The sequence below is a fragment of the Pyxicephalus adspersus genome, chromosome 4, assembly GCF_032062135.1.
Source record: "Pyxicephalus adspersus chromosome 4, UCB_Pads_2.0, whole genome shotgun sequence".
Taxonomy (NCBI): Eukaryota; Metazoa; Chordata; class Amphibia; order Anura; family Pyxicephalidae; genus Pyxicephalus; species Pyxicephalus adspersus.
Genome location: NC_092861.1, coordinates 118,802,733 through 118,825,618, shown reverse-complemented (window position 1 = coordinate 118,825,618; position 22,886 = coordinate 118,802,733). Strand labels below are relative to the sequence as shown.

The window sequence follows — 22,886 nt, the reverse complement described above, 5'->3', positions numbered from 1 at the left end:
CTCAGCTGTGTTTAGCAAAAGATTCCTTCTGCAAGTCATGCAAACCGCCCCTCCAAGCCTTATTCTGTCTGTGGTCAGTATGTGGATGTCCTAACCCAGGGACTACCTGAAGATTCTTTACAGTAAACCTAAAAAGTCACCAGGAGGTAGTACTGACAAAGCGCAGAAAATTCTAAATCTGCATATGTGTTATAGGTCAGTGACTCAAAGTAAACTAGAAGAACTGGAAGATGTTTATCAATGGCAGCCTCCATATTTTTCTCATAATAGGTTTACATTAAAGCAGACCTGATAGAAGAGCCATATTACCATACTTACCACATAGTAAAAAGGGACCGCTGCCCTGGGCCCATTAGCTTAGGTGGCTCATGCAACTCATGGCCATTTCTAGACCTGGATAAGCAAGCAGAGGGCAACAAATTTGGGAAGTCAGAAAGGATTCCTAATATACATAAAAGCAAATTCTTTTTCCAGAATGGATGCAATGGGCCTGATTTAATAAAGTTCTCCAAGGCTGGAGAGGATACACTATCATCAGTGAAGCTGGGTGATCCAGAAAACCTGGAATGAGTTTCTTCCGCTATTTGCTAGCAAATGTTTGAATGCTAGACTAGATCCATTCCAGGTTTGCTGGATCACTTAGCTTCACTGATGAAAATGTATCCTCTCCAGCCTTGCAGATCTGTAATAAATCAGGGCCATTTGTAGACAGAGTAGAGTGTATTGTATAGGTGGTAGGGAACAATGGCAACAAGCTGAGCCCAAAAGCAACAAAAGAGCAGAGCCAATTGCCAGAATGCAGGTAGGAGAATTGTCAGATGGGAAACTTAAGAAGGGAAGCTGATTGGTTATACAATAATGAAAGCAATATTTAGTCTAACTCCATTCCTTTAGCAGGGCACATAAATAGACTGCATTTAGGTTGATGGGGACATCCAACCCTGACACATTCAGGATGAGGTTCAGTTTTGTAGTTGTTTGAATGTATACCTGTTGCCCTACTTTATAGTTGATGTAAAAATAAAACTATGGTTTAGGAGCATTATATAATTTATGCTATTATCTAATGATGTTGTGAGGAGTCTTTTTAAAAACAAAAGGAGTATTTGAATATAAAAATGTTAAATGTTATGTTTTACTTTTCATCATAGGGCCCCATCCATAATCCACTGCACAAAGCACTCCGCTCCAACAATCAGGCCACTCCACATTTGTTCCCCTGCTGCCTTGGTCCTCTGCCACTCGCACACTGCGCTCCTCTCTGACAATTAATCAGCTCTGCCCCAGAATCATACCAATATTATGTTTTCCGAATATAGTATGTGCTTTATATAAACTATTTTTTAGTAGGTTTCCTGTAAAGTGTTAAAGATTTTGAAATGGTTGACAGTTCTATTTTGATGTGAAAAAATGCTAAAACACTCTTTGTATATAAACATACTCATAAAACTGACATTTAATCCTCAGGTTGTATAATTGTTTATTTAAACCTTTCAAAGAACAGAGTGAATATAGAATTATCATTATATTTTCTGTGCATATCATTTTATTTTTGTTTGTCACTTATCATTATTAAAGCATGTTTTTTATTATTATTATTAAATTATTAATAATATTATTTAAGAAACTAGCGTGAGTTTATAAATAAAACATTGCAAATATGCAAAAATCAGTAAAACAAAGTCTAAAAACAGTTAATAATGCAATCATGAAACACATGCATGGTTTGGTTGGCAGTAGCTATAAATAAATAGTCTTAACAAGTAAACTCCAGGTAGGATAGCAGAAACAAAGATAAATACATATAAAATCTTAAAAAAGACTTGTACCCCTGAAAGTTCAACTTCAAAGTAAAGCTGCATCCTAATATGTTGTCTACTGTTTAGGAAATTGATATCATAGCATACCCATTGCTGAAAGAAATATCCCATCACTCCTGTCACCCTGATGTTATTAAAGCTTGCAGTTGTCTGTATGACATTATTGCTATAGGAATATTGTGCTGTCTTATTGCAGTATTGGAAATAAGATATTGAAATCTCATGGCAAAGGTCTGATCATTAGTCCTTTGATGACAGGGGTCATAGCTGGATGGAAGGAGTCTCTGGATACAACCCGCCCACTCGCCCATCTCAGGCTCGGATCTGCAATGGGAAAGTGGGCGAGTTCTGGCATCATGATGTCAATCTGGGGGGAAGTTTCTTCCCCTTTGAGTGGCACACGGCTCCCCAAGTGGAAAGACTGATCTAATATGTTAAACCATGCATGATTCAGCACTTGTATTGGCCCCCCTCTCCTCCCTATATGCAAAGACATGAAGAGGATTCCCATTTTCTTTATCAAAATGAAAAACCCCTATAGCACTATTGTAAGTTTTGTAAAACCTCAGACAGATTATTTACAGAATATATAATATAATGAGGAGTGGGGCTGGGATTGCTATTTACTCGGGGATTCTTATTTAGCCAGATGGTTGCCTTAAGTCCAGCATTTAGTCCTCCTTGAATGTCAGTATCCAGATTGTCCCCAACCATAACACAGTCCTCTGGTTTTACTGACACTAGATCACAGCAGTGGAGGAAGATAGATGATGCTGGCTTCTCTTCTGAATGTTCTCCTCCCACCACAATGGCATCAAACAATGAACTAGCACCACAAGCCTCAATTTTCTCCCTCTGGACCTGCCTCTCTCCATTTGTTAACAGAACCAAGCGTGCTGATTTTCGAAGTTCACATAGCATGTTTTTTGTGCTTTCTGACAGGGTCATGAGTTGTAGACGCTTGGATTTCCACAATGCATATGATTCTTTGGCCAAGTCCTTGTAATCCCCAGGTTTGATCTCCTGCATAGATTTCTCCCAGTGCAACACCCGGAGATCATCAATAGTCATTTCTGAGGGATCAAAAGTTTCATGAAGCAGTTTTGCTTGAAACTTGTTACATATGATTTGTATTTCATCTTCTTTAAATTGGCTTTTGTCTTTTAGTAATATAATCACCTATGCGAAAAAAAACAAAAAAAAAATTTATTTCATTTATAAATAGAAGTAAGATTTCAGCTTGCCTAAAACCTATACAGATAGTAACCGATTTAAAGAGATCCGACATAAGGACAACTCCTAGATACGAACAGGGCTTCCCTGCTTGTTTGTGTTTAGGACAGAGGCTTGATGATTTTGATTTTTTTTTTTTGCTTTGTTTGTGATTAACTCTCAGTGAGGATTTTTACAGAAACTGACATCACGCTGTCTAATATTATGTTGACAAACATCTGTTCTAATAGCATTTATTAAAAAAATATGTACCTGTTCTGACTTACATACAAATTCAACTTAAGATAAAACCTACAGTCTTTATATTGTATGTAACCTGGGGACTACCTGTTTATGAACTGTAAGTTTGCTGCTAAACCTCTTATTAAACTGTCCTCAGTTTTCCAGGTTGGATAATGTCCAGTGTCATTTAATCCAGGAGACTAAGGACATCTTATGGCAGAGAAAATGTACAGGAGAGAGTGCTAAATAGAAGGCCAATATCCCAAAGCCAGACTTTACCTTTCCCTCAATAATAGACAGAATATAGACATACAGGTAGTCCTTGGGTTACTGTGGGTTACTTGGGACTGTAGGTTTGTTCTGAAGTTGAATTTGTATGTAAGTCGGAACAGGTACATTATTTTAATAAATGCAACTAGGACAGATGTTTGTCTCAACATAAAATTAGACTAGGCAGGATGGTGTCATTAACTGTGTAAAATCCTCACTGTGAGCTAATCACAAATAAAGCAAACAAAAAAAAACTTTATGAAGCCTAGACATTCATTAAAGCGTACCAAAACTCAGAAATTTCACTTTACAGAAAAGGGTAGACTAACCTTTTATGTAAGGGAAAATTCTGTTGTTTTGTTCTTTCAAGAAAAATGGGTGCAGTACCATCTAGGCAATCGAGAATGAATGAAAGCCTCCCGGAAGGCTCTTGGGTACTCCTTCTGCACATGCCTAAACATCCCAGGTATGCACAGGAGCCTTTTCGCTCAAAGAGAAAATTTGCCGATTCCTACGTCACCTGATCTTGCGCCTGGGTCAGGTGACGTAGGATGAAGAACCAGAAAGAAGAGGAGAAGATAGTGGCACCTAAAGCGCCAGCTCCGGGACGACGCGTGACCTACTGCAAGACACCCCCGGATGGATAAGACTGCCCTGCGGGATTAAAGGTAAGTGTATTTTTTTTCAGTTTAGCTCTCCTCTTTAGCTTCTGGAGCAAGCTGTGCTTGAATATGCAGAAGGAAACAACTGCAGAGTTTGTCTTGGTCATTAAAGAGTTACAAGAGGCTGCAGAAAGAGCATACCCACAATTTCGGCTGTGTTTAGCAAAAGATTTCTTCTGCAAGTCATGCAAACTCAGGAGTTGTCCGCATGTCAGATGTCCTTAACCTGGAGACAACCTATACATTGTATTGCTTTATATAAAGACAGTATTATGTAGAGTAGAATTTACCTCTTCTATTGCTTTTTTGCTGGCTCCAGAAGTGTCAATCAATGTGTTATCCAAATCAAAAAATATGGCTTTGATCCCGTTTAACACCATTTCTGGTATGGGTACAGGCTCTGTAAATATACATATAAATAAAAAGTAAATATGCATTATATGAACTTAGACATATGGAATACACAAGTGAAAATAGGATGGTTGATTTTGTCACATAAACTGCTTCCTCATGCCAGGAACCACTACATGGTAGAATCTCCCTGCAGCAGCCCCATGGCGAATGAATAGGTTTGGCGGTGGACTGTATTAGTACCGCGCAGTGCTGTCAGCTGTCAATGTGCAGGTGCTGGTTCTATAGGAACCAGAGCTGCAATGCGAGTGTTCAAGTGGGAGGAAGCAGCTCAGAATTGTGCGATTCAGAATCAGGTCTGAAGCTCCCCTTATAATGACAATCAGAGAAAAGTAATTATCCCCACAAATATTACTGCCATAGGAGATGCCCTGGTACTTAGTCCTCTGCCTGCCTTTTTTTAAGCCACATCTTCAGTCCTTTTTATTAATTCCACATTGTATCTGAACATAAAAAAAGCCTAAGAAAAATGTATAGAAAGATTTATCCAGGAAAACAGAACAGGGCAAAACAATGTAAATAAATGAACATGGTGTGCTGTAATTTAATACAGTCACCACTAGATGGCAGCGTCACATTATTTATTAAAACCCACGTCCACAACTCTATATGAACAGAAATGTTATATTTCCAAGCTTTTGTCTTTACAGATATATTATTAGAATAAAAGCATTTATGTTTATCATGTAGCGTGGACGCAAAGAAAGAATAAAATGTTTCTCAGTCTCACAGAAAACCACATAACACCTTACCACAATGTTATGAAGAGTCACTGCCAACTTGGAGGAAGCCGGTTTGTCTATCTAAGAAAATAGCTTCCGGTCTCCTGCCGAAGTCCAATTTTAGTCTCTAGCAATTTGGTCTCCAAGACAATGGCCGCTTAGAATCTTCTCAGCTCCTGACTAGGCGATTTTGTTTTTATTAGTCTTCGACAATATGGCCGCTGCCCTTATGTTTATCACGCACGGTTGCGGACATATTTTGGCAACAGAGGCTGGGAATGAATACCCATTGCTTGACAGCTGCTCTTCCCGGAAGTGCAGAGATTGCGGAAGTACGTCACACGCAGCGTGCCTGCCCCTGTGTGTGTGTGCACATGTTGTGCTGAGTACTAGGCTGTGTGTGGAGGGAAGAATTGAGTCCAAGGGCCTTTCCTGCCAGCGGCTGACACCATGCAGTCAACAATGAAGTGGAATGAACTTGTCAGGGAGCCTAGTCTAAAGAAACTGACACATCCGGAATATGGGAAGCCTGGGGAGAAGCAGCACCCTTCTCTGCAGGACATTCCAAGAGCTCACGTCGAGTCCTTCAACCAGGCCATGACGGAGGGGCTCTTCCTGGCAGTGCAGGTGAGGGGACAGGGAAAAGCATTGCATTGTGTGCTTGCTGTCTTTGTATGCTTCATGTGCTGTCCTGATGCAAATACACGTCAAATATTTAAACAACTTCAGGGGACCTATGTACATTTTCATCTAAGGTGACCACGAGCTCAGATCTGTGGTGAAAATCTGACATGTACAGCTGTCCCCAAATGTTGTTCAGCAATCTGCCACAGTAGATTGATAAACAACTGTTCAGAAATAACCGTGTGCCACGTATTCCTTCCCTCTCAGTGGAACAGAACTGTGCTTATTTGTTCATCTGTCATTGGAAACGATCATGAAAAACTGTTCACGAAGACTATCAATTGATGTCTGTAATATACTGTAAGCGGAAGTAAACCCAAAACAAAAATATCATATTTACCTTCAATCCCGCTGATCATTCTGTCTGTCAGGAAGTTTCTTCTATCGGGCGCTGACATCTCTCTTCTTCCCCGTTCTTCTTCCTACATCACTAAATCTCGCACTGTGCAGCCGCGAGATCGGGCTACTTGGGTTGGGGGAAAAAATTGCCGATTTCACTGCACAAGTGTGAAATCAGCATTTTTTTTTCTCTTGATGAAAGGGCTCCTTCTGCACGTGAAAAGCAGCCAAGAGTTTCCTGTGATGTAGGGATCTTGGTAGTCTCTGCTTTACCATTAATTCTTGATTACCTTGGCAATCAAGAATAAAGGGATTCTGCTACACCCTAAAAAAAAATTACTTTACATAAAAGGGTTGCCTACCCTTTTATGTAAAGTAAAAATTCTGCTTTTAGGTACGCCCTAATTAGCAGTCCTAGTTCATATCTTAGTGTCCATGTTGTAAAGGTAGGAGAGTCAGAGGTTTTGAGTAATTTGGCAACAGACCTTTGGCTGACACCTCTCAGTCCACATAAAGGTGATATTTTGTCAGCCAACCAAACGATTGGGGCTTTTCTGGCAAATCAATAGATGTAAGGAAAAACTTGCAATTCTATTGCAGCTGAGAGTTTGTTTACAAACACTGCGGACTAAGGCTATGTTCACACGTCACATGATTCTCATCCAATATTCGCCTCAGAGCTGATATCGGACGACAATCTGACGTGTGTACAGCGGCTCTCTGATGTCATTCATTGATCCACAGATGATCGTAATGAACGTGACTTGGGGGGAGCACAGCGGGGGAACCGTTCCGTCGTTCTCCCCCCTCCACTTTCATTAAAGCAGAATGTCGCTGTATGCACAGCCCTTGTTAATGCATCTTTAATTTTTTTTGTAGTTGGAAAGCATCATGAAAGATCCTTTCAACGTGTTTATAGCCTAAGATGCAATCCCACATACTATACCTTGTCACCGTGTTTCCAAGGAGCCCATGTCTTTCTTGGGTGCTCTGGATGTCCAAGACCAGCAGAAGAACTAATCTGCTCAGTATTGTATGAATTTGGAAGCATTTAGCTCTGAGCGCTTCTGCATTCAGAGCTGTCAAACCCCATTGACTCTGGCAGGGGGGAAGCAGCAGATGAAGCACAATCTGGGTCAGGAGTAACAAAAAATGTGCATTATTGTTTGTATGAAAAATGGATAAAAAAAAAAAAGGAACTGTGCATTTACTGCATATGTTTTATTTTCATGACACACTTGCAGACAAGCAACAACATTGGAAAAGACTTAATGAGGCACTAAACTGAAAAGTGCATTAAAAAAAAATACACTCGCCTTCAATCCCGCAGGGCAGTCCGATCCATCCATGCGCTCCGGGCGATGCAATTTTCTTCTCTTCTTCCTGGTTCTTCATGCTATGCCACCCGACCCAGGTGTGAGATTGGGTGACGTAGGTGCACCCAAGAGCCTCCCGGGATGCATTGCTCTTCCATTAATTCTTGATCGTCTAGGCAATCGAGAATTAGGGGGCAGTGCTGCACCGTTTGTTTTTTTTTTAAAAAAGGGTGTTGCATTAAAAAAAAACACAAAACAGAATTTTTACCTTACATAAAAATGTTGTCTACCCTTTTATGTATAGGGAAATTCGTTTAGGTATGCTTTAACTGGCCTTCTTCTGTTCTATCTGCTTTCTCAGGGTTTTAATGGGGGTAGAGTGCATATGTGAGAGTAAAGCAATAGAAGGGGTTGCCTTGTATTTTTTTTTATATGCCCAATAAATGCATTTTTGTTCCTGTTCTCTGTCCCGTAGGCCATAAAACCATTTGAATTTAGTTTCAAAAACTCTCGTGTATCACTTTCAATTGTGGACGCAGTTATCAGTCAACCCTCAGTACCAAAGGGAAGTCTCTGTAAGGATCCAAAGATTTACCCAGCTGAGTGCAGAGGAAGAAGGTGTACCTACCATGGAAGGCTGACTGTGAGTATACATAAACAAGGTTCTTCAGTGGACTGTAACATTTATTTAGTATGATAATGGGTAAAAATAAAGACTGTAAAAAGCAGAACCAAGAAACATGTAAGCAGAGTTTTTACACCGGCAACTTGAGCTAAAGATGGTAATCCTAACAAAATCCTTTAGTGAAATGTTGTAATTATCCATATATAGTATCACAGTGTAAAAATCTATTTTATTTGCGGGAAAGCCAACTAAAATATAATATAGGTTCTTGGGTTACCACATTTGGGGGTAAAAAAATAACTAGGAACTTCATTTGGCAGTTTTGGTCAGGACCAAATATCATCCAAAGATCTCTTTGTAATTGGTCTGAATAGCTAGTATGGCATAAGTGCTTGATATTGTAGTTTCCAATATTTGTAACCAGTCTTCCTCTATTTGTGCATTTTCATGGTCTTCCTCCCATTTGTGTTGCCATAAGGATGTAGGTAAAGGGCAGCAGTGATAGTAAGCATGGTGTAAATGAATAGGATTATTCCAGGTCAGTCTGCATATTTAAGGAATTTCTGCTCAGTAAGTCAGAGAGTTGGCAAGGTAATAAAACATTTTTCATGTGGGAGTTTTACAGGTCAATTTTTATTGTTTGCTCACAAGATTTAAATGGTATTCAGCCAAGGTTCATACTTTTTCTAATCAGATTCAATAAAAAGTGTTAATCCTGGGTGAAAGTTGTTGGGGGGAAATACAAATGAAACATACTATGTTTTAGCTGTATAAATTAAAATATTTACCTGGTTGATAGGTTGTACTTTTTGTAGGGATTTAAAGTTTAAACTCTATATTTAATAATGGGGGCATGGGTATGTTCTGTGTCCACTATCACCCATGAGCATTTTTTCCTTTATTTTCTACTCCTTGCATACATTGGGCCTGATTTATCAAAGTTCTCCAAGGCTGGAGAAGATACACTTTCATCAGTGAAGCTGATCCAGCAAAACTGGAATGGATCTCATCTAGAATTCAAAATTTTTGCTAGCAAATAGCAAATTAATTTTAAGAAATCCATTGCAGGTTTGCTGGATCACCCAGCTTCACCTATGAAAGTGAATCCTCTCCAGCTTTAGTAAATCAGGCCCAGCGTATGGGGACCCAGAACATATGCAGCAGAATTGTAGCAATGTGGATGGTAAATCTGTATATATAATAGCATATGTGATAATTGGATGTTGCAAGCCTTGTGAAGTTAGTACCTGCTAAAAGGCTCATCTGGTCCCTGTACATGGTCCTAAATTTTCTGAGGTACCTTAATAAAAACACATAAAAGTTGTGGAATCATGTCTGTGCTGGCACACAGACCATAAAAGAAGTTGTAACTGTCTCTTTGTACAAAATCTTTTTTATCTTCATGTGAAATGTTTCAGAAAGTGTAAATTATGAGTAAATCCTCTGTTTTTTTTTATGGGAAAGTGGTGTAAAATATTGTTATTCTATTCTTTGTTAAAGGCGGATATTAGCTGGTCTGTAAATGGAGTTCCCGGTGGTGTTATCAAGCAGTCCCTTGGATATGTTCCTATTATGGTCAAATCCAAGCTTTGTAATTTATATGGCCTTTCACCAAAGCAACTTGTTGAGCATCATGAGGAGGAACAGGTAAGGGTGTTATTGTCTTAGATAACTTCTTTAAAGCAATTTGGTGAATGCAAACAAGCAGCCAAGCCAGACAGCATTTGTTGGTAATTTAAAACATCCATTGTAAGAAAGCTAGAACTAATATAAGATTAAACACTTTTTTTTTCTTCTTGCACTGGTGTATTTCATGCATCAAAATATAATTCTTCAATTTTAATCATTTTCTTTTATAGGAAATGGGTGGCTATTTTATAATCAATGGGATAGAAAAGGTGATTCGGATGCTTATTATGCCAAGAAGGAATTTTCCTATAGCAATGATTCGCCCCAAGTGGAAAAGTAGAGGTCCTGGTTATACCCAATATGGTAAATAGTTTATATTCATCCTTTTGTCACTGCGATACTCTTTTATTTTATTTGTTTTACATTCCTAGCCCCTTGCTGATGTTCCTGGGCTGATTGCTTCTTTGTCTGTTTGTTACACTGCAATGTAGATATTTTCTTTGTTTGTTCCTAAAAAATAAAAAGCTCTTCCAAAGCTAAGGGGCTGTTCCATAGGAATAGCCCTCATTGTGTATCTTAAATGACCATTAGTGGCACATGAAAGGGAGTTTCTTGAATGATTCAATATACCTTCTTATATTCTTTTACAATTCTCCTTTATCCTGGAAGTAACCTCTCTTAAGTAATATAAAAATAGTGGATAGTGTCTTAAAGTGGATAGCTATCACTGTACAGGAAAAAGAGAAATTGACGATTAGTTTCCAAAAGAAAAAGAAAGTAGAGGCCATCCATAAGGTGTACTTTGACTAGGCATTACAGACATAGAGTAAACAAAGTGTTCATTCTAACAAAGCATTTAGGGGAAAACTAATACTTGGGTATGAAACTTGATATTTAACTGGTGCAATGCTTTTTCTTCTTGTTTCTTTATTTTTTTTTTTCAATTAAAAATTGACCTAATGGGGGAAAAAATGATATGAAGAACTTTTTTTTTTTCTAGGTATATCAATGCGTTGTGTTAGAGATGAACACACAGCTGTCAATATGAACCTTCATTATTTAGAGAATGGCTCTGTAATGGTGAACTTTATCTATCAGAAAGAACTCTTCTTTATTCCTCTTGGCTTTGCACTGAAGGTTAGTTTTCTTGACAATAAATCATTTACTTTAAAAGAGAAATGCTTCTGCCTATTTATAGTGGGAAAGGTAAAGTACGATGTGAATAAAACATTTCTATAACCTATGTAATGCAACAAAAAAAGTTAATACCACTCCCTGTAAAGCATGACTGCTTTTTTAGCGGGTTTATAATGCAATGATTGCTGTTATGAATGTTTGTTAATACCAACACAGATCAGTTTGCCACTATGTACACGTTAAAATAAGGTACAGTAGACAATCCGGATCCTTTAGTTTCCCAACATGAATTTCAGATTACATTTTCAATACAGGGACTGCAGTACACTGTTTGGCCACTGATGTGTTCAGGGCGCTGTTCTGCAGAAACAGCTGTTAGGTCCTGCTTGCTAAACTAAATACAGGTTCCAGATGTCCCTGCTGCCTGCTCCCTGGAACTGTGCCAGATGTCTGTGGGTGCTGCGAGAGAAAGGCTAGCCTGTGTGTGGAGGTAAGTATTAAAAAAAGAAAAATGCTGAATTTTCGAAAATCTGGTGTACCTCAGGTCCGGAGGTTGCCAGATTTTTGATTGTCAACTGTAGTTTATACATTTCCTCCATCACATTTTAACCACTAGATGGTGCTCAGTGCATTCATTTGGCTGATTCTCAGGGTTAATATGTTCGAAGATCCAGACTTCTGGTTCCTTAATTTGGGGGTCACCAACCCCCGTTGCATGGCCGTCTGAGACAGGTGGGCCTGGGCTCTGGTCGCAGGCCATGTCTTCCGGAGACATCACAGGCTTAGGGCGGTGGGCAGGTCAGACCTGCGTTGGGAGAGTTGGCGGTTTCTGGTATCATGACGTCACTCTGGGGCGAAGTTTCTTCCCCTTTGAGTGACGGACAGCTCCCCGCGCATGTGCACTGCAGAGTCCATGCATTTATGGTCAGAGAGCCTTAAAAGGTTGGGGATCACTGCCTTAAATGATTTTTTCTCATCTTGATGAGTTTGGAGATGCTTGATGAACTCATCATGAACAACTTTGCACCTTTTAAGCAAAACAATGGGGGTAGCTTACCTATTTTTTTTTTTTTTTTTTACAACCTGCCCATCTGACATCTGTATTTTTACTATTGTATTTTTTTTTTACTTTTGTAAGTCATATTGTTCAAAGACTGCAGCATTATCATTAGATTCTTTGACAGTTCATGCTACTGTACCATGTAACACTGACCATTTACATATAGCATTATGTTTCAGTGTAATTTTGTTTTATTTAATTAACAAGAAGGAGGATACCACAGAAGTAACACTGAATTCTTTTACTATCTGTTTTTAGGCACTAGTAAACTTCACAGATTATCAGATATTCTCAGAATTGATTAAAGGCAAGGAGGACGACTCCTCCTACAAAGACTGTGTCACCCAGATGCTCAGAGCCGTGATGGAGGAAAAGTGTTACAGTCAGCGGAATGTTCTCAAGTTTCTTGGCGAGCGATTCCGTGTCAAGTTCTACCTCCCGGACTGGTATACTGATGAGCAAGCAGCAGAGTTCCTTCTAGAGTAAGAGATGTGTGACTAATGGGAGAGATCACTGATCACCAATTTATGGGAAATAATCCCAGCATTATGAATGTAGTTAATAAACTAGTGTACTCAGCCTGGGTTTAGGTTATTGAAAAAACATATTTATAGTGAGCACATCATTTGAGATATGTTTCCAGAGATTGCATTCAAAAGAACTTGCCCAGGAAGAACAAAGTATGCCGTTCTCCTAAATCCCTGCCACCCTTCCCAAAACACTTATTTTTTGCTCCCCTGTTGCTGTTTCCAGCTGCTGAAGGTAGGAGAATTTGTCATATGTAAACTAAAAACAGCAAATGGGAAGCTCTTTTTTTGTATTATAGACATGCTATGTCTCTTCCGCAATAAAGTCTGTCTATCTGTGTATCGTCTTTGGAACTTACACACACATGCATGAGAATTGTGTAATTGTGGCACAGCCAATAAAAATGGCTGAAAACCCCCAAACCTAGTAGAAGTTGGGGTGAGGGGAGTAAGAGTTTAGCTCTGCTTACATAGAGCTATGAACTGTGCTTGCATGGCACTGCTGACAGTTTAACTCAAGGCTGCAAAATCAAACTAACTACATGATTGCTAATACTTTACATTCCGTCTGCAGATGAGCTTAAAAAGTTGTAGAGTAACTACATTTCAATCATGTCAAAGACAAAAACCTGCTTTGGGTTTTCCCTTCTGCTGCTTTTTTTTTAACAAAAAATACAGAAAGTGTATAGTGAAAAGTGTCAAATGAAGAGAATAAAGTTCAAATTTAGCCAATTCCCCTTTTGGGGAAAGTTACCATAGCTTTAGAATTTTAGCTGTGTGACCAGCACTGAAGTGACACTTCAAAGCACCATTTTTAAGGCCCCATATTATTAAATGCAAAGTACTTAACCTTGTACTTTCTTTTTTTTTTTTTTACAGAAAAACAATTACAACAGATGAGTTTAGGGGGTCAAAATGTTTCTCTAATATACATGGAAAAGTAAATGTACTGGCATTCATTATTAAAATATACATATGACTGGGCTTTCCTGGTATAGTCCAAAGGTAAATAAAAGGAACTGCAGTTTGTATTTTCAGTTTACCCGGTGCTAAATGTTATCTATTTTTTTTTTTTTTTCAGACAGTGTATTTTAATACACCTTAAGTCTAACGTGGAGAAATTCTACTTTCTTTGCTTTATGACACGAAAGCTTTTCACTTTTGCCAAGGAAAAGTGTATGGAGGAAAATCCTGACAACCTAATGACCCAAGAGGTCCTGACCCCCGGGCAACTGATTCTCATGTTTTTAAAGGTTTGTTAGTAAAGTGTTAACATTACCTTATGCACAAAAGATTGTAAAAAAGTAACATCTATTACTCTTTACCTTTCGTGCCAATATTTACAAAGGTTTGGTGTATAGTCAGACCAGGCATAATCTTGTGTAAACATTACCTTATTTTTTTTATATAGTTTATTATTTTATTTTGTTTTAGACTTTAATTATTCAGTATCCTAACTTTTGCTGTTTTCTTATTTTTTCACACATGCCATGGATTACTTCTGGGGGAGCCAATTGCATTAACTGCATGTTTTTGGGAGTAACTGGGTGGCCTGAGGAAAAGCCATTTAAACATGAAAAAAACTATGTGCAGATAGTGTCCTGGTTGAGATTTGAACCTAAGACCCCTGTGCTGCAGTGTTTGAGCCTATTTCTTAATCCCCTGCTTAATCACAGCTAATTTATTTAGCTGATTTAAAATGAAATTTTATTTGAGCTTTAACCTAAAACCAGTGTAATAGTTTTAATTGTGTTTGAATGTAATGTAATGTTTATTTCTAGGAAAAGATGGAAGGTTGGCTTGTTAATGTTAAAATTACCTTGGAGAGGAAAGTACAGAACTCCAGTCCAACTTTAAACACAGAGACACTCATGAAAATATTTAGTGGTACAAGTGATCTCACACAGATCTGCGAATACATGCTGGCTACTGGAAATCTCCGCACTAAAAGTGGTAAGGCTAAACTGGCTAAAAGTTGCCCTGCTGGGTTCATGGAAAAAGAGGGGTATTTACTTTCTTCTTAACTTATGGGAGGTCTTCATCTGTGGTTGTTGTGTACTGAGCAGGCATAAAGAAGGTACCATGTTATCCTAAAGTTCTCTGATCTTCCCCTGATCAACCTGGTTAGGTCTTTTATGGCTATGGTGTCCTCTACTTTGTCATGTGAGAAAATATATATATATATATATATATATATATATATATATATATATACACACACACACACACACATTGGTTATCTTCCTACATGTTCATTTTTTTTTCCTTTCCTAAGGTCTTGGCATGCTTCAGAGTACTGGTTTGGTGGTAGTTGCCGACAAGTTGAACTTCGTCCGTTATCTCTCGCACTTCCGCTGTGTGCACAGAGGTGCTGCTTTTGCCAAAATGAGAACCACGACTGTCCGTCGTCTCCTTCCAGAGTCTTGGGGCTTTCTATGTCCAGTACACACACCTGATGGCGAGCCCTGTGGTCTAATGAATCACATGACTGTGACATGTGAAATTATCACACATACAACCTTCAATTCTCACGTGCAGGTTTTGCTTTGCACATTAGGTGAGTGAATTTTTATTTTTTGTTTTTAATTTTTTTCATGTTTGACTGTCAAACAAATTTTTTATGTAAAGGCACCTGATATCCTAACCCTTCTTCCTCAGGTGTCACTCCAGTTGATGGAATTACAGGAAATTCCTTAGCAGATTGCTACCCTGTTGTGCTAGACGGTGCCATGGTGGGCTGGATAGACAAAGACTTGGCTCCAAATGTTGTCAGTGCTTTAAGAAACTTCAAGGTATTTTTTGTAACTGTATTGTACTTTTTTTCTTGTGACTAGTAAAGTCTGCCTGGTTTTTAAACCGCTAAATCAGAATTGTGTGTTTTAAAGTAGAGCTAAACTGAAGGCGGTAGTATTAGTCTAGTAAACAAACTCCCTGACTCCTGGTAGCGTCACTGCACACAGCCACCCGCAGGGGATAATGTGACTTCTGTGCATGCACAGGGGTTCCATCATCCAATGAATGAACAGGATCTCTGTCTTCACAGAAGTCCGACATGAAGCTGGTGGCTCTTTAGGATGCAGCGATGACAGATGCTAGACTCGCTCACCACCCACCAATGAGTTTGCTGCTGCTTTAAGTATTATATTCATTTTATTGTTTGTGTTTTAAAATACTGCATTGTTTACTACGTTAGTAATTTTTTTGACATAAAGGTGCATTAGGGGTATGCAGCTGTTTACTGAGGCACCAAATGGACTTCACAAACATAGACGGTGCTAGCATATGACCAGACATTACTGGTCATGTGAAGCAACACATAAGCTCAGGTAACAAGGCAAGGTTGGCATATAAAATTGTTTCATTGTAGTTTTACATTTATCAGAAACACAACTAGCATGGCTTTGTATGCCTGTGTAAAATATGATTCTTTGTTCCTAGAGCCTGCATGCTGACCTCTTCTGTTACACTTAAATTAGAAAATGACACCATGTTGTTACTTTTGCTTATGCTGTCACCTTCATTTCCTGGGCCTTCAATCGCAGAAGTTTTTAGCTGACTTTGGTAGTCTCTCCATGCATTATAGTCCTAAACTTAATTTTCTTTACGTTACCTTTAAAGAATACCTATGTGGATTATGGTGGTCAATCACTGCTAATCTGTCCTACTGAAAATGTTTGTATCCTGATTTTCTACTGATATGATAATTTTGACTTTCATACTATACTCCTTTGTGGTATGCTTGTCATTACTAGTCAAGTAATAAATTGAGTAAATTGAAGCTAGGCAGCTCATATTATCACAAGAGGTTAGAAATGGCAGAATGTGTAGAAAGTTATGAAGAGTTGATAACTTAAAGGAAAAACAGTTTTTGTATATCTGTTATTACAATTTCCCATTTTCAATATTATGAAGTCACTATTTTCCCTAGTAAGAAAAGATGATGCTCTCGATCACATCTTTTGTTAATTTTTGTTCTCAAATAGGTAACACAAGAAAAGAAGATTCCACCCTGGACAGAAATAGTGCTGATTCCAATGACTGGGAAGGCCAGCCTTTATCCTGGACTTTTTATTTTTACCACTCCTTGTAGAATGGTTCGTCCTGTTCGGAATCTGGCTGTTGGGAAAGAAGAGCTTATAGGAACATTAGAACAGGTAAATTAGGTCATCTGTTCTAGTCTTTTCATTGTTCCAGGCATGGCAGATATCCAGAATACCAAAGTGATAGAAGGCTCTAAAATGGCCTTGCGTAGCATTCTTATTTACAATTTTTGAAAAGTACATTAGTATCGGTCTTCCCCTGTAACTCCTTATGTTATATTATGTAGGAATGCATTGACTTGACTGTCTTTCTGTGACAAGAAGTGTTTAGTTTTAAACTGCTGTTATTAATATTGACATTGTTATTATAATTTATCTAATTTTGTTGATGTGGGGGATATTTCTTTTCAGGTTTTCCTGAACATATCCATTTATGAAAATGAAATTGTCCCTGGGGTCACCACTCACCAGGAGCTCTTTCCACACAGTCTGATGAGTGTGGTAGCTAACTTCATTCCCTTCTCTGACCACAACCAGAGTCCTAGGAACATGTACCAGTGCCAGATGAGTAAGTCTTCACTATCTGTGTGTTCTTTTATTTGTGTTGTGCACCTCTAATTCAATATAAATGTGGTGTATTAAACAATAGGAAGAGTGACTTTATACAAAGTGCATGTAAAGCTATTTTTTGTTTTTCATAGATTATGGAAAGGTTACAATTCTTGTCAGTGTTTCTCTTGTCATAATGAGGAGAGCTTCTTTAATTTTCTATCTTACTGATACAATCGAGTTAGAGTGAACTTCAAAAATGTGAGCAGAACTCTTCTCAGGCTGTCACCATTAGAAGAGATACCATTCCCTATTGTTTTGGTTGGAGTATGAATTCCAAACTATTAGGTTTACCATCACTTTCTGTTATGGTGAAATTAATTAAGACACCTAGTAGGGACACTGAAAAACTCAACCAAGGTTATAGTAGATTCTAGTTGTATCCAAAACTAAGAAAAATTCTAGATATTAAAAGGCACATTCTTTTTGTTAAAAACGGACACAAATGCTTTAATGTTCTTAATGCTACCATAGCAAAGTCTAGAATTGTAAGATGGTGACATTTTAATGAACATTTAAACATTTTGTTCCTAACACATATACGATTGATCTCCTTATTTGTTCATGCAACATTTCCCTTAGTTATTTACTTTACTTTTTAAACAGTTCAGCCACAAGAAAGCAAATATTGGAATGACTAATATACCACAAACTGTAATGCGGCACTGCTTGCTGCCGTTACAGTTGTCCAGATCCAGACCACAGTTTTCATATCATTCATACAGAATGGCATTAACGCATAGATGCTGATGTTTTCAGGCCGAATCCTTTACAAGGACCATGGCATGCGTAATACATTTTTAGAATTGTACCCTGAACAGAAGTGTAGCCAAGAATCATGATATTTCTTCTTCCAGGTAAACAGACTATGGGGTTTCCACTCATGACTTACCAGGATCGCTCTGACAATAAACTCTATCGCCTCCAAACCCCACAGAGCCCACTGGTGCGTCCTTCCATGTATGATCACTTTGAGATGGATGACTATCCTATTGGCACCAATGCTATTGTAGCCGTTATTTCATACACAGGATATGATATGGAAGATGCTATGGTATGTTACATTTACACAATTTTGTCCATCAACAAGATGCGTGCACATGTATTATTCATATATGTTTCCAACCTATTATTTATAACATAGATCTTAAGGTAGTGCTCATTGTCACTTTTTTACAAGTTGCTACCAAAATTTGAAATGATGCCAAAACCTGCTGAAGCTTTTTTTAACGTTTTAGTTGACCTGTGTTAAATTTCTCAAACTACTGGAGATTAAGGGGTGCAAAATAAATTTTTAACAAGATTTAATTGTAATAATTGCTTATAAAAGCCAAAGCCTTATACAGACAGAGGTCTGTCAGTCACTGCAGAGTGATCAGAACATTTGCTTGTGTTAAAAGAACTGAATGCAATTTAGATCCATTAATTGTCTGCTTTTCAGAGATTGTTTACATTAATAATGTATTAGTTTTTTATCAATATTTGAAGTTGATCACAAACTGTAGACAATAATGTGTGTTCCATTGTATAATGGTTAAGTAATGATTTCTCATTTATTTGGTATTGCTTGTATATATATCTATTACAAATTGCTATGTGTATGGCCAGGGTTCAGGATTTAGTTTTAAATATAAGCAACATCTCCGCCTGCATGTAAAACTAGGTACTGTCCTTTGTTTTTCAGATTCTCAATAAGTCATCTTGGGAAAGAGGATTTGCCCATGGCAGTGTATACAAAACAGAATTTATTGACCTTTCCAAAAAAAAAATACAAAGTGCAGAGAATGCATTTGTGTTTGGCATCAAACCAGGTGATGAACGGGTGGTAGGAAGACTGGATGAGGATGGCTTGCCACCAGTGGGAACTATTTTGAAATTCGGAGACCCATTCTATAGTTATGTCAATCAAAGTACTGGCGAGAGCTCCGTTACATATTACAAGTAAGAACCTAATTCTCGTTTATCCTGTAATTTTTTTACCTGCTGTTTCCAACTCGGAATATGCCATTATCCACTCACTACTGGGCATAACAGTGTTATCACATACTTCAGACTGCAATTTACATGCCCTTCATATAATGCAGGATGAAGTGTGGATCCTGTGGTAACCCACAGAACTTATGTACCATAATAAGAGACCCATCTTAAATGTATAATTGAAAGTGACTTGAAATATTTATTAGTTGCAAAAAAAAATCTGTTGATCTAGTCAGATATTTGAAAGTTAACTTGTAACCTGTGCACTATGCTTGTGTTAAAAAAAAACAGCCCTTCCAGTTTTCCCTTGCCTGGAAAACACTTTTCCCATGTGTACAAGAGCAAAGAAAGATGATTTGTAGTTAAGAAAAATATTACTGGACAAGGTTGACAACATCACGATGATGATTTAAATTAAATGCTCTGTGTTGGGATAATAAATGCTGCTAAAATTAATTTCCTACAAAATCAACAGAAATTTTGTGCTGTCAGGGTCTTTTAAAGGGAATAATATATGTAAAAATATGCAGGTATTGGAGAGATGCATAAATAAATGTCCGAACTATCCATTTCCTGGCTTTTTATTTCATTTCTTTGGATGGTTCTGCCCTTGGGTGAGAATCTTTGCTTAAGCAAAATGTTGCACATTTGCCAAAGACATTTCTGTATTTATTAAATGTGTGGTGTTTAGTATTTTGTCAGCAGTGGCATGGTGGGTAAGACGTTAATGCTACTTGCCAAAAGCTCCATGTTTATTTATTTTTAATCTAAAGTTCATATTGTTTAGACTTTTAGTTTCTGTATCTTGATTTCTGCTCTAAATATAGTCTCTGTCTTGTTTCAGGAGTAAAGAAGATTGTATTGTGGACAACATCAAAGTTTGCAGCAATGACTTAGGCATTGGAAAGTTTAAAACCGTTTGCATCACCATGAGGGTGCCCCGTAACCCAACCATTGGAGATAAATTTGCTAGCCGACATGGCCAGAAAGGCATTCTCAGTAGACTCTGGCCATCGGAGGATATGCCATTTACTGAAAGTGGAATGGTGCCTGACATTCTGTTTAACCCACACGGTTTCCCATCAAGAATGACCATTGGGATGTTAATAGAGAGCATGGCTGGTAAATCGGCAGCCTTGCATGGTTTGTGCCATGATGCTACACCTTTTACATTCTCTGAAGAGAATTCAGCTCTAGAATATTTTGGTGAGATGTTGAAGGGAGCTGGCTATAACTACTATGGCACAGAGAAATTATACAGTGGCATTAGTGGGAAAGAGCTAGATGCGGACATTTTCATTGGTGTTGTTTACTACCAGCGCCTGCGTCACATGGTTTCTGACAAGTTTCAAGTAAGGACAACAGGAGCTCGAGACAGATTGACCAACCAGCCTGTGGGTGGCAGGAATGTACAGGGAGGCATACGTTTCGGAGAGATGGAACGTGATGCCTTGCTGGCCCACGGCACATCTTTCTTGCTTCATGACAGACTTTTTAACTGCTCTGATAGATCTGAGGCCCATGTCTGTGTAGAATGTGGCAGTATCCTGTCCCCCTTCCTAGAGAAGCCTCCTCCATCCTGGTCAACCATGCGAAACAGGGAGCACTACTGTATGATCTGTGGTCGTTCTGATACAATTGACACTGTGTCTGTGCCATACGTATTCCGATACTTTGTAGCCGAGTTGGCAGCAATGAACATCAATGTTAAACTTAATGTAAGTTAACTTCTGAAAAATATTCTACCAAGAGCCTTGTTTTACAATCAAAAGCAGTCTGGACAAACTGATGAAAAACTTTGGACTTAAGAACTCCTTGTATGCTTCTGTAGATTTTATCTTGTGGAATTTTATCTTCCTGTGGCAAGAAGATTTGTGTCTGTATTCCTAAATGGAAATACAAATATACCCATTCATTTATTAAGTGTTCTCTCCTTTTTTAATTCATTAGGGAATAATCATTTTTCTTTTGGTTAAAGTGAAAAAGGGAGCTACATGGGTCTCACAAGTCCTATTGTAAACTTTTGTAAACCGTACAAAAGTTTACAATAGGACTTGTTGCTAGGATTATTGACCAATAAACTTCCTTTGTATGGCCAACCTGGCCATACAAAGGAAGTTTATTTGGCCAATAATCCTAGCAACCATATAATAGGAGGCACAGTCTATATTTTAGGAACACAGGTTAATAGTAAATCCTAAAACAAACCTTGTGTTTTAATAGTTTTTACAACCTAGCAATTATTGGTGGAAACTGGTGCAATTTCTAGGGAAAACTGCTGTGTAACCAAGGACTGTGCAATTCTTCACTTTTTTGCAGAGTCAAGCATTTGAGCTAACTCTGTATCCCTGGGATCAATACATTGACTCTCAAATACGGTGCCTGCATCGCATTGCATTTTCAGTTTTCCAAAGTCTGTTGACTGCGCTTACGGTCATCTCATTAGGTAATTTTAAAAGCCTTCACTTTTGGTGGCTGTACTTAAAAGTGAAACAGTACTAAGGAAGAATAGCAGCTGCCACTGTGGGCCTCTTATGGAATTGTTAGTTTAGCTGTTCTGCTTATCCAATAGCCTCACTACTCTCTAACAAGTTTGCAAATCAGGAATTCTGACTTTTCTAAACTTCAAGCTTGTTTGGGGGTAGTGATTTTAGAAAGCTTTGCACACAAGGTCTGGCAGGCTATTTTGCATTTGTTTAAAAAGTAGGTCAGCATCGCCAGCTTTAAAATTTCTTAAGGGGAAGTTTAGTTTTCAAATGGATTGTTTAGCATTGGCTTATGATTTTGTATTGATTAATATATTGATTTAGGCAGTCAGGCTATATCCAGGCTACTGGAGTTCTTACTGAACCTGGCTTTTTGCACATGGGCATGTTAAAACAAAGTGGGCTTCCCACCAACAAGGCTGAAAACACACAATTGTCTCAAATGTCTCTATACTGTAGCATTACATCTACCCTACATTAGAAACACCCGAATTTAATCATTTGGAAAAGTCCATATACTTTTAGCTATATAGTGTGTGATGGTCAGGTGTCCACAAGCTTTTGGCCATATAGTACACATTTGGTGGAGAGCTGTAGACATTAACTCCTATCTATATGCCTTCCTCTACATAGTAAATTGATTGAAATGGTAATATTTACATCTCATCTGTGAAAACGTAAGCTTAATTACAAGCTAATGGTCCTTGGTATCTGTAATTGCACACAATGATCTGCATCACCCAAATCTAACTCCAAATGCAGACTTTACAAACCTGTCTGGATTTGGAAGGCAAAATAGCTGTCTAGGGATTTTTGATACAGAAGGATTGTGTAAGTCTAAAATCCAATCCCTTTGATGTTTTGTGTATAAAAAATATGTATACATTAAATATTGCTTTGACAATATTTCATCCATAACTTAACAATAGCCAGTTGTTTAAAAAAATAATTCCATGCAAAAATGTGTACATGTGTTTTAAGCCCATATCAAATGGCAGAGCCTAATCCATCTACTGCTAAAGGTATGCACCTCTACTTGGTATTCTAGGGCAATCCTCTTTGGACTGTATAAAAATACCAGGGGAGACATTTAAAGGCTAGCTAAAGTGAGAATCGA

At 38.2% G+C, this 22,886-nt stretch overlaps 2 protein-coding genes across 2 annotated transcripts; one reads left to right on the top strand and one right to left on the bottom strand.

The window, feature by feature from the left end:
* Positions 1 to 1,463: 1,463 nt before the first annotated feature.
* On the bottom strand, positions 1,464 to 5,499 carry NANP (N-acetylneuraminic acid phosphatase). The gene is made up of 3 exons (XM_072409451.1): positions 5,371 to 5,499; positions 4,498 to 4,607; positions 1,464 to 2,999 (listed from the first exon to the last, which is right to left on the bottom strand). The coding sequence occupies exons 2-3, from the start codon at positions 4,585 to 4,587 to the stop codon at positions 2,364 to 2,366; spliced, it is 726 nt and encodes a 241-aa protein (XP_072265552.1). The 5' UTR covers positions 4,588 to 4,607; positions 5,371 to 5,499; the 3' UTR covers positions 1,464 to 2,363.
* A 188-nt stretch (positions 5,500 to 5,687) lies between these two features.
* On the top strand, positions 5,688 to 21,202 carry POLR1B (RNA polymerase I subunit B). The gene is made up of 15 exons (XM_072409450.1): positions 5,688 to 5,967; positions 8,155 to 8,322; positions 9,805 to 9,951; positions 10,164 to 10,296; positions 10,934 to 11,070; positions 12,389 to 12,612; positions 13,739 to 13,910; positions 14,439 to 14,610; positions 14,933 to 15,214; positions 15,316 to 15,449; positions 16,641 to 16,811; positions 17,109 to 17,265; positions 18,164 to 18,360; positions 18,991 to 19,247; positions 20,128 to 21,202. Exons 1-15 carry the CDS (start codon positions 5,791 to 5,793, stop codon positions 21,008 to 21,010), a joined length of 3,411 nt encoding a protein of 1,136 aa, XP_072265551.1. The 5' UTR covers positions 5,688 to 5,790; the 3' UTR covers positions 21,011 to 21,202.
* Positions 21,203 to 22,886: the final 1,684 nt, after the last annotated feature.